General features: G+C 41.9%; 1 protein-coding gene and 1 long non-coding RNA gene across 2 annotated transcripts in view; one reads left to right on the plus strand and one right to left on the minus strand.

Annotated features, from left to right (window-relative positions):
- The window catches only part of LOC148144532 (uncharacterized), a 41,409-nt gene extending 32,784 nt beyond the window's left edge, over positions 1 to 8,625 (minus strand). Inside the window, exons 1-2 of the long non-coding RNA XR_015751510.1 lie at positions 8,527 to 8,625; positions 7,524 to 7,591 (exon numbers count right to left, since the gene is read on the minus strand). This is a non-coding gene — a long non-coding RNA (uncharacterized LOC148144532). The remainder of the gene's footprint in view (positions 1 to 7,523; positions 7,592 to 8,526) is intronic.
- Positions 1 to 12,343, plus strand: part of LOC122547844 (uncharacterized) — a 39,745-nt gene that overhangs the window by 972 nt on the left and 26,430 nt on the right. Inside the window, exons 3-5 of the mRNA XM_087974817.1 lie at positions 775 to 826; positions 9,013 to 9,327; positions 11,098 to 11,400. Of these exons, the coding sequence (XP_087830943.1) occupies positions 775 to 826; positions 9,013 to 9,327; positions 11,098 to 11,400 (670 nt within the window). The remainder of the gene's footprint in view (positions 1 to 774; positions 827 to 9,012; positions 9,328 to 11,097; positions 11,401 to 12,343) is intronic.

Raw genomic sequence — 12,343 nt, forward strand, 5'->3', positions numbered from 1 at the left:
GATGGGGGTCTCCCCATTCAAAAACCTGCCACTGGAAACCTATTTAAACTGCTCTCTCCGGGTGCTATCACTGGCTTTACTTCCTGAGCTGTGGATATAAATCAGATCCAATTCAATAATCTGGGTGTGGGAACAACTTTCTGTGAAGATTTCACTTGAAACATGGAAGGAGCAGTGAGGAACAGAGAGAGGATGATGGAGAAAGAAAACTCCTTGTGGATTCCCCCAGCTTCCCATACAGTCCTGAAAACCCCGGCATTGCCTCCTGGAGTGTGGGAGACACCCGGATACAGACTGGGGAGTTGTTTGGGACATTTGATTTCGGGCTGGATCCTGTAGCTGTGGTTTCTGAGCCCGGCTGAAACACTGTGATGGATATACTACCACAGCAGCACAAAGCCTGACACAAACTGCCCCGCTCCTAATGACAGTGTGTATCCATGGATTTCACATTCCTGTTTCCCAGAGTGAAATATCTAAACACTGACTGGGATTGTCAGGGAAAATGTCGATTCCTGGGAGAAAACAAGACAAAAAGGAGGCGATTCTTTTTATGGATAACTTGCAGGAGCTGGTGTACCACAGACAGGAAAACTGTAAAAACACCTCATTTATAGATACATTTGAGACAGGATTAGGATGGAATTTCAGATGAAAATACAGGAAGTTGCTGCTCCGGGTTAAAACACAGTTTATGTTTAATTCCCTGGGGATTATAATTTCTTGAGCTCAGGGTCAGTTATTGTATTGGGTTAATGAAGAGACAGAGCACAGTGGTATTATCTTACCTACTGGGGGAGCGGGACCTTCCTGGAAGTGACTTCAGGTAAGACAAACTTCCCAATTCTACTATTTTCTACAATTTATTGTATTTAATTTGTGTTTAGTGAATTTGATAATTCAGTAAAATCAGTGAGATATTTTGGACAATTACATGATTCCATCCCAGAGAGGTGAATTTCTGCAGAGTCAAGAATATACCCAGTAACTGGAGCTGAAACCCGAGACTAGATTTATTCTCAATAGTTTATATTCAACCTCAGAAAACCTAATAAAGGTTCTGGGATCTGTTTAACATGCTCAGCTTGATCCAGATTACATTATTCAGGATACTTGCTGTATTGGGGTAGGTTCAATGATTTTCAACGGTTGGAAATTTGGAGCCAGGTTGGGATTTTGTTATTATCGGAGTTAAAAGACAGGATCCAATTCTGTTGTGATGTAAAATTGGTGTTACAGTCTTTTACATTTTTGTTTTTTTATAGTTCATACCTTGTTTAAAAGTGTTAAGTTCCAGATTTCACTTGATAATTTTGCAGAGAGAAATGATTTGGACAGAGTGAGATACAGGGATGAGTGTTTATTAAAAATACCTCATCCCAACAAATTTGCAGCATATTCCAGTGAACTGTGCAGACAGACAGCAAACAGGCTGTGGGTGTGGAATGAAGTTGTGTCTAATTGAGACAGGATTTAGGGTGTGCTTTGACATGAATGGATAAATTATCTGTGAGATTTTAAGTCCTCTCTCACTCTGAAATCTCTAACTGGACCCTTCTGTTCTGGTTGAGAACAGAAGAGTTTCTGCTTGGTTGAAATCGTTCTTGGGCAATAATAGCATGGAATTGATTATTTTTAAATTCATGGATATCATATTTTTCTCTTCACTGTTGCGAAGTTTACAATCATTGGATTAAAACATTTGACAAGGAAACTTCACCCTCATATATGAACCGGACAGTGATTAAATCTCACCATGAGTCTAAGTCCAAAGGGCAGGAATATGGTTTCTTATTAGTGTCAGTGGAACAAGGTTATTGATATTCAGCCAGTTCTGACCACTGCTCCTTTTAGTGGAGATGGTCCCTCAGATGGAAGTGAGGCTTATGGGAAAGGAATGGGATGATCCTTTTTCAGGGACAGGTTTATATCCACTCGAGATCAAGGAGCTTGAATTGATATTTCACAACTTTCCTGCGGGGCAAGAGTTTTGTGAATGAAGCTGATTCTATCATTATTCCTGAGCACTATGATATTCTCCTGTGTGATTTTTACAATGAGTTTTCTTTGTTCTTTTAAAATGAATTTATTTTAATAACATTGTTAACTAAATTAACAGTAAGGACAATGATGATTTCAACATGTCCCTCTGAGGACATTTACCTAGAAAAATGAATTTTACAAAAAGGGCACATTAAAGTTTCATTGCACCTCCTCTATCTCCCTGGATTCACTGGGAGAGAAATTCCTCCGGGGGAGTGAGACAAAACGGGCAGTTTCCGACTTGCCACTCCTCCTGCCCAGCACCTGATCCTAAATTTCAGGGACTGACCTAGAATTGAATACCAGGCACTGTGTGGAACAGGCAGACGATCTGAATACCCCAGTTTTCCCTTACCTCCCCGAAAGGAATTTCTTGGCTGCAGTGTAGACCGTATGTGGGAACATCCCTGATCACAAACACTGAGTGAGGGGGCAGTTTAACTGGAGTGAAACACTGCGGTCTGTGTGATTCCCATTCTTCCTCCCGAGGAAAATACAAAACGCTGTAAAAATATTTCTTGTACTTGGATAATTTTAGGCGTGTTTCTGCAGTTGTCGTTGTTCAACCTCTTGTCTGAATTTACTCACTGGGTGCGCTCTACCTCGCTTTCTTTTTGTATTCCACTACCTTTCCTTCCTTTGTTGTCAGTTCCTTCCCTTTCCTTTGGTCTCTATTTCTCTTCTTCTCCCGCTTTCACTCCGTGACCTTTACCTTTCTCCTCTCTCTCTCTCTCTCCCTCTGTGACCTACAATGCCAATAGAACAGTTCCCCCCCCCCATCCCCCATCAATGGGGTTAAAGCTGGAACATTCTGGAAAGATGTTGAAAGGATCAGTTCAGTGTGAGGGGGTGAGGTCTGCAGTAGGATGTTGATGCTGGACTGTAATATACTGGATGAGGCCCAGTACACTGTATGGTGTGAGATCCCGTCAGCATTGAACAGACATTTCAAATCTCTCAGCATTCATTATTGAGGATCTTGGAGCTTTTAATCTGATTGGCTCAGTGGTGGGGAAAAGCTGTTTAAAATTCTCAATGACAGTGAGAAAGTGGATGGAGGATATAAGGGTAAAAGGGAATAAATTAAAAACAAACCTATCACTGACACAGTCCAGTCAGTCTGATGGTGGAGCTGAGGAAATTTTTAGAGTTAGTAATTCAGGATAAAATTTAAAGCAACCTCATTTACTCAGGTATTCCTGTGATCTGTTATATTCTGGCTGAAAGGACAGAAGAATCAGATTCTATTGTAAAGATCAACCTCAGATTAATATTGAAAGGAAAACATTTGACAGCCCTCTGGGACAGTAACAGGGGGGTGGATCGAATGGTTTGTTCCACCAAAGAGCCACCATACACTGATACACGCAGCATAGACAGAGAGGTGCCAGTGGATGTGACATCTGGATTTTCAGAAAACCTTTGACAGCATTTCGGAAAGGCAAATCAGGGCAGGACTTATGCACTTAATGGTAAGGTCCTGGGGAGAGTTGCTGAACAAAGAGAGCTTGGGGCACAGGTTCATAGTTTGTTGAAAGTGGAGCTGCAGATAGATAGGATAGTGAAGAAGGTGTTTGGTATGCTTTTCATTATTGGTGAAAACATCGAGTATAGAAGCTGAGAGGTCATGTTGCGGCTGTACAGGACTTTGGTCAGGCCATTTGTGGAATATTGTGTGCAGTTGTGGTCTCCGCATATCGGAAGATTGTTGTGAAATTTGCAAGAGTTCATAAAAGATTTACAAGGATGTTGCCACGGTTGGAGGATTTGAGCTATAGGGAAAGGCTGAATAGGCTGGGGCTGTTTTCCCCGGAGGATCAGAGACTAGATTAGTTTAGGATATCTGGTCAGCATGAATGAATTGGACCGAAGGGTCTGTCTCCGTGCTGTACATCTCTATGACTCTAAGTCCCAACAGTGGGGGTAATAAATTAGACTTGGGGGAATATACAAGTCTGGATGGAGAATCGGTGACTAGACAGAAGCAGAGAGTTGGAATGAATGGATCATTCTCAGGAAGGTGGGCTGTAACTGGTGGGGTACTACAAGGGTCAATGCTAGTTCCACAAATGCTCACAATCCATATAAATGACATGGATGCGGGGATCAATGTGAATATTTACAAATTTTCTGATGACATCAAACTGACTGGGAACATGATTTGTGAGGAGGGTGCAAACAGGCTTCAGGAAGATTTGGACTGGCTCTGTGAATGGGCTAGAATTGAGCTTATAGAGCATAATATAAAGAAGTCTGAAGTTATTCACTTTGACAGGAAGAATCAGAAAGTCTGATTTGGAAGTGCGAGTGTCCAAAGGGATCCGGGTGATCTTGTTCATGAGTCACTCAAACCTAGCAGGTGGGTGCCACAATTACTGAAGAAAGCAAACAGGATGTTGGTATTAATTACATGGGGATACGAGTACACAAGGAAAGGTGCCTTACTGCAGTTGTATAGGGCCTTGGTGAGACCACACCCAGAACATTGTGTACAGTTTTGGTCTCCTTATCCAAGAACAGATATACTTGCTGTACAGGCAGTGCAATGGTTGTTTACCAGACTAATCCCTGGCAGGGTTGTTTAATGAAGAGGGATTGAGGAAACTGTAGAAACTGTGTCTATATTATTTGGAGTTTTGAAGAATGAGAGGTGATCTGACTGAATATACAAAATTCTTACAGGGGCTGATGTGAACAAGATATTTCCCTTGGCTGCCGATTAGAGCTGGGAGAACCAAAACTCTTAGGATGAGAGGCAGGCCATTTCCAATTGAGATGAGGAGGAACTACCTCTTTCAGAGGATGGTGAATCTTTTGGAACTCTCTACCCAGAGGGCTGTGGAAGTACAATCATTGATCAGGTTCAAGACAGAAATCAGTCTGGATTTGGAGACTGATGACATTACGGGAAATGGAGATAAAACAGGAGAATGGAATTGAGGGGATGGTCAGCCATGATCTAGAATGGCAGGTCAGGTTGAGAGGCTCAGTGGCCCACTCCTGTTCCTAAGTTCCTGTGTGTGACTGACACACAATGAAAGGATTGACAGGCCACCGGGTGTCTTCTCTCTTGGATGGAGAAGGCTGAGGGGTGACTAAATCAAGATCGTTAATGTTCTGAAAGGTTTTGATTAAATGGAGTAGAAGGCGAATGTTTCACCTTGAGGGGAAGATCTAAGACAGAGTAGACCATTCAGCCCATTGATTCAATGAGATCATGACTGATCTGATCATCCTCCACTCCATTTTCCTGCCTTTTTCCACAATCCTAGATCCCCTTCGTGATTAAAAATCTGTCTATGCCAATATTGAATATACGTAATGACAGACCCTCAACAGTCCGTTGCAGGAAAACATTTCACAGATTCACTACCTTCTTGGCGGCATTGTGGCTCAGGGGTTAGCACTGCAGCCTCAGAGTGCCAGGGACCCGGGTTCGATTTCATTCTTGGGCAACTGTCTGTGTGGAGTTTGCACACTCTCCCCATGTCTGCTTGGGTTTCCTCCAGGTGCTCCGGTTTCCTTCCACAATCCAAAGATTTGCAGGTCAGGTGGATTGGCAAATTGCCCATAGTATTGGGTGCATAGTAAGAGGGAAATGAGTCTGGGTGGGTTACTCTTCGGACGGTCGCTGTGCACTTGTTGGGTCAAATGGCCTGTTTCTACACTGTAGGGAATCTAATCTATGAGACGAAATTTCTCCTCATCACTGTCTTAAACAGCATCACTAGAGGCCATCAGTATAAGACTGTTCCCAAGGAATCCAATTGGAACCTCTTTAGTCAAAGAGTGGTGAGAATGTGAAATTGTTAAAGGATGGAGTCATTGAAGTGAAGAGTGGAGATGGATTTCAAGGGAAGCTAGACAAGGCCGTGAGGAGTAAAGGAATGGATGGTTATGATGGTTTAGATGAGGAAATATGACAGAACTGATTAGCATCCCATTCAACCCCCTCAACATCTGCTCCCTCTACCATCAATGCTTAGTGACAGCAGTGTGTACTATCTACTGCAACAACTCACTAAGGTTCCTTCAACAGCACCTTCCAAACCCACAACCACCACCATCTAGAAGGACAACAGCAGCAAATACTTTGGAACATCTCCACCTACATGTTCCCTTCCAATCCACACAGCATCTTGACCTGGAGCTATATTATTGGATCTTTACTGTCACTGGCCTCAAATGCTGCAACACCTTTTTGAACATGCGTGGGTGTCCATATACTAAATGGTCAGCAGGGGTTCAAGAAACATCTCACCATCATATTCTCCGGGGCAATTAGGGAGAGGTAATTAATGCTGCCTCAGACAGTGACCCCTCACTCCAGGAATGAATACAATAAAAGGAGGCTTGAGTGGACTAGAAATACCAGCATGGACCGGTTGGGCTGAATGGACACATCCTGTGCTGCATATTCTGTCTAGCTATCAAAGCTCCTTTATTATATTAGCCAGTACTCATTGTCATGTGTTCAAAGTAGGTGTGAAGGAAATAACTTGTATTTATATAGCAACTTCCATGAATTCAGGACATACATGAGCAGTTTATAGCTTTTGAGTAGATTTGAAGTGCTGTCAGTTTTGGGAAGCAGTGAATACGTCATTAAACCAGGACCCCAAGACCAATAAGAAACTGACTAGTTTATAATGATGATGGTTGGGTATAAATACTGAACGACATTTGAGGAGTCCGTTTAATGTCTGATCTAAAAGACCAGCCCCTCCAACAGTGTAGCACTCCCTCAGTAATATCAACCTAGATTTGGTGTTCCAAGAATCAGCTTAAACCCCCAACCTTCAGGTTTAAAGTGAGACTGTGACCACTGAGCCACTGCTGAGTGAACAGCTATTGTCTGCTTTACACCAGGGCCAAAAGGGAACATTAACCAACTCAACTCTTCCAAAGAAAATAACCCCAGGCTGCTTAATCTCCCCCCACCACCCCCCACTTCACTTCCTAAAACTCTGAACCATCCTGGATCTGTTGCACCTTAAGCTGTCATAGACCAGAGAGTCCTTTGCCTCTGGCTGAGTCAGGATTACCCACAGACCTGACATGAGGTTTCACTGAGGATACACTGAGGGTGAATTTAGTCTTGGTTGTAGAACACATCAGGTTACAGTGAATCATCTGTGTGTTTTACAGCTGCTCAGATTTTCAATCCCATTGAGTACAGTCTGAAAGAGGCCAGGGCAGATTGTAACCTGGGCGGAGATTCACTCTCACCAGAATCACTCAAGGCCAGGTTCACCCCGAATACCATTTGATAAATTCCAGCTCTCTGCAGCCAATACAGTTACGCTCATCATTCTCCTCATTACTGCTGTACTTTAGCACAATGCTGACAGTCTCAGGAATTTATCAAAGTTATCCCCAGATCCATCTCCTGACCACCACTTCCCAACACTGTTTGATCCACTGATCCATCATGAACTAGACTTACTGCCCACTGGTTGCAGGATGTGAAAGACTGTCACCTGGAAACGATATTGACTTATATGGTCCTGTCACCCACACTGAAAATGCTCAGCAGCTCCCTCAGCATCTGTGGAGGGAGAAATAGAATTAATACTCTATTAAGTGTTTTTACTCTGATTTCTAATACCTACAGCTGATTGATTTTGTTTCACTATTTTCTGAAAAAAGACGACCTGTTACAACTAGCCAGTGATGCCCTCATCCCGTGAATGAATAAGAAAACCTTCATTCCTTTTTATAATTCACAGCTTTCGGGTGTTTCTTTTGGAAAACAGTTTGGGAGAGAACCAATGTGCTATCTGTGATGCAATATGTGGTGAGTGTAGTGTGCTTGGGAGGACCATATCGCTTTGGACCTTGATGCTATCTTCCAGGATGGGAGCAGGTCACCTCAATTGTTCTTGGTCTTTTGTTACGGACTAGGATGTTCAACAATCCAAAGCCTTTCATGTCAATGATAAATAGCAAGATTTTGGAAGATCAGTAACTGAATATCCCTTTCATCAGCCAAGTTAAACCTGGAAACACATCAATAGATACCGTGTGTTTCCAGTCTGTCAATCCAGGACCATATTAAATGGTTCTGTCCTGTGAAACTTTCCTCTCGACACGGATTGGTTTGTAGCTGTTTTATAGAATCTGTTTCACCAGTGGTTAGAAGTACATTTTGAATTTATAGCTTTGGTCCTGTCAGATTTAGCCTCAGTAATTTTGATGCAATATTGTACAGACACAACTTTCCTCTTCTGCCCTCAGTTCTCTCTCTGTAAATCACATACACTTTATGACCACTGTAACTTTCTTGGCAAACTGTCTAAATTGTGAAAAGGATATTTAACAATTTAGCTGTAAATGTTGACTGCTTTGTTTAATCATATCTTGTATTTGAAAACAAGGTTTCAACAATTTATTTATATCTTGCAAAGTAAATACATGATTATTCCACTAATCATTTGACAGCAAATATTGGGTTCCCTTTTCTTCACAGTTTTAAGCACCCACCTCCTTTCGCTTTATGCCTGTGTGTCATTGTTGATTGTCTTATTTTCACATATTCGTTCCTCACTTGCTCCGGTTTATCCTGACATTTGCTGTTTTTTCAGTCAGTGTTCCTGCTCTGCAGGACTCTTGTACGTTTTTGACTTTCTGCTGAAACTTTTTGCTTGTCCTGCCATTGGGAAACTGACCAAACTTGGTGCAAAGCTGGTTTCACATCCCACTTGACATCAGAGTTGATTGATGCTGATAGTGAATAACTTTTTGATGAGAGTAAAATTTATATTCCACCCAATCCATTGTACTTGCCTCTCTCTGTTGCAGGTTAAAATTACTCACTGCTGTCCTTCAATTTACCCTTCATTTCCTCCATGTTGTTTGTAACTCATTTAGGAATCGGCTGGTTTTATACATCAGAAAATCTCTTGAGCTCTGCCTGACCAAACTGCATTTGTTGTTGCTCTAATCTGTGTGCAAATATTTATATTTCAGTTGCCCAATCTGCACCATTGGTCTACATTCCCAATCCTTCCTGTGGCATGAACTCAAACCAAGCTGAGATCAGCCTCCTCTGTCTGGTCAAGGACTTTCATCCCAGGAGTATTCGTCAGACATGGTCCAGTGACAGTGGGGTCATTACCACTGGAATCAGCAAGTATCCTGCAGTCCAGGGGAATGATAAGAAGTACACAATGAGCAGTGTGCTCAAAGTCTCTGCAGCGGATTGGAAAACCAATCGATTCTACTACTGCCAGGCAGGCTACAACTCAAACAACATGGTGGAATACCAATTTGAAACACCGAAAAGTTAGTAACTGTCATTATTTAACTGTTGATATCACAAGATTAATTTGGAAAAGAAACCTTCATTAACAGATATAGGAGATTATTGCACAACAGAACCCCAGAAATTGTTGTGCCTGTGGATTTTATCCCTGTACACCAGCAGTGCTGGCAGTAATAAGATAAACATGTACAGAGGAATCCTGCAATACATGGTAATGGCAGGGTGAACTGCTGTTACCTGTGATACCACTCACTCAATATTCAGTTCTAGAGAAGTCAATGAAAGTGAATATTGGGCAAAGTGTGTTTGGCACAATTCAGTCCAGTTTGTGCCTAATTTTAGAGCCCTCGTCTCAATCAGATATTGGTACAGATTCATGTGGGGATGGTCAAGACCATTTGGTCCGTTGTGCCTGTCTGCTCTTTGAAAGAGGTGCCAAATTAGTCCCAGTTCTACTGTCCTTTCCTCATAGGTTGAAGCAGTTATCCAATTCTGTTTTGAAAAGTAACACTGAATCTGCCTCCATCATTCCCTTTCAAATTGCCCATTATCATGTTTCTATTTTTTAAAATCCTCCTCTTCTACACTCTAGCTTCCATTTTTGCCATTTTTTTTAGATCTATGTCCTCTATCTGGGCTTGAGAATGATTTCTGCCCATCTACTCCACCAAAACCCACATAAATTTGAACCCATCCACTTAATCTCACCTGAACCTTCTCTGCTCAACTTAAGGAGAACGAGCCTATTATCTCCAATCCGCACAGTATAACTGAAGTATTCCATCCCTGGAACATTCCACGAAATATCCACTGCACTATTTCCACCCTTTCTGAAGTGTGGTACCTAGAACAGGAGACAAAACCCCGATTTAAGGCCTGATCAGTGATTTACAATGGTTTATGACTAAATTCTTTGCTGCTCTGCCCTCAGAAAGCATTTGGTATTTCCAAAGCCGGAGAAAGTGAGAACAGCAGATGCTGGAGATCAGAGTCAAAGAGTGTGGTGCTGGAAAAACACAGCTGGTCAGGCAGCATCCAAGCAGCAGAAGAATCAACGTTGTGGGCATATGTCATTCATCTTGATTCCTGATGAAGGGCTTATGCCCAAAACGTCGATTCTCCTGCTCCTCAGATATTCCAGCACCACATTCTTTGGTATTTTAGAAGCAGACTTAACAACTTATCTGAGAACCCTTAAATATTTTTGATTTGCAACTCCAGTTTTCTCAGTTCCTGCATCCCTTGTAGAATTAGCGAATTTAATTTATAACCATGCTTTCATTCCACCATTAAAGTCAATGGACATTGAAGATGGATGGATGGTAAATAAGTAAGAGGCTGCTTTTTAGTGATGTCTGCTTAGAGTTACACCATGCCCCTCCCAGATTAATTTCTATAGCATTGAATTGGGCTAATGCAGGGGGGAATAACTGATCTTCTCTCAATTGTTGTGGAGAATTGATAATTCTACCTGACCCCCGAAAGGGTCAACAACAATTTTATAAAGTGCTGCCATAAAGGTGTTAATCTCAAACCGTTAATTGGCACTGCAGGATTTTAAAGTACTAACAAGAAATTCTCCAGCAATTGGCTCAAGGTAAAATATTAAAAAGCTTTGGCCCATTGGTCAGCACCTAGCACTATCAGGAACCAAGGATTTCAGGAGAAGTCAAGAGGAATTTGTGAAGGGGGTTGACACTAAGAGCCTTTCTCTAAATATAGAAGGAATAGAGGAAATCTTTCCAGTTGCAAAACCATTGTGTGATCTGCAACATTGCAATGTGTTACAGTTCAAGAGCCAAACATCACCAGCCTTGTCCCACCTGCGGATTTTATCTCCAATCAAAATGCTGTCCTGGGCTGTGTTATATCCGGGTTTGCTCCTGACAATATCCAGGTTTCCTGGAAGAAAGGCCAAGTGGACCAAAGGGGTGTTCTTCTCTCTTCCCAACGGAGAGGTGACGCTACCTTCGAAACAATCTCTTACCTGACTGTATCCATGGTGAATTGGAAGGAAGGCAATGAATACACTTGTGAAGTCTTGCATCCACCTTCGAATTTCAAGAAGCTGATCAGCATGAAATACCAACAGGGTAAGTGGATCTGCGTGGGAGAAAGATATCCTGAGTTAATTTAATATGTTAATGCCTCCCCTCAGTCTATGAGACATGTCCCTAATATTGCAGCTGTTGGAAAAGACGTAATGCTCAGTATTTTGTGTTTTGATAGGGAACCAATATTGAAAAGATAGTGTTTTAATCCAATCCATTGGACAGGGAAACAGCCAGCACTGAATTAGCTATTCACCCTTGTTCAGTTTGACTCTGTGTGAATCCAATAGTGAGGATAGTGAGGCTGGGTGTTTGAATGGCTCATCTAATACAGAGGAACCTCAATTATTCGAACGTCAATTATCCAAATTTTGGATTATCCAAACGATATTACAAGATCCTGATGCTTGGCTAAACTATATTATCTGACATTTAAATATCTGACATTCGATTATCCGAACAAAATACTCTCCGTCCGTGTTGTTTGGATATCCCATTCACAGTTCAACTCGCCTCCTTATCTTCCCTTTTCCAAAGTGCCGTCTTGGGGAAGGATCCTTTACAGCTTGGCATTTGAAAGAATTGCCTAGATCTGCTTCACTATCTCTGGACAGTGGCTGATCCAGAGATTGATCAATTGATAGCCGAACATTTGTTTTGAAATGATATTCCTGCCCTCTTCAAGCTCGAGTCTTTTTCTCTAATCTAACCATCTGGAAAATGTGAGCGAACTTTTCATCATTGACATGATCTGGTTCATTTAAGATTTTATATAAACACGATATAGCAGAGTTTCAAGGCTGTGTGGTGGTGCTCCCAATTTCCCAGCACAGGGAAGGAGAGGTAAAAATGTATAATATATAAATTCGTAACTCTTCTAATTCCAGGTGAAAGTCCATGTCAAAATCCTGCGAGCACTTGTCCTCCTTGTTCAATTCCACCAGAACTGCTCTACCATACCAACCTTAATGTGACCTTCAGAAAT

This window comes from Chiloscyllium plagiosum, unplaced genomic scaffold, assembly GCF_037043375.1.
Source record: "Chiloscyllium plagiosum isolate Xiang-an unplaced genomic scaffold, Cpla_swu_hap1 HiC_scaffold_27, whole genome shotgun sequence".
Lineage (NCBI taxonomy): Eukaryota > Metazoa > Chordata > Chondrichthyes > Orectolobiformes > Hemiscylliidae > Chiloscyllium > Chiloscyllium plagiosum.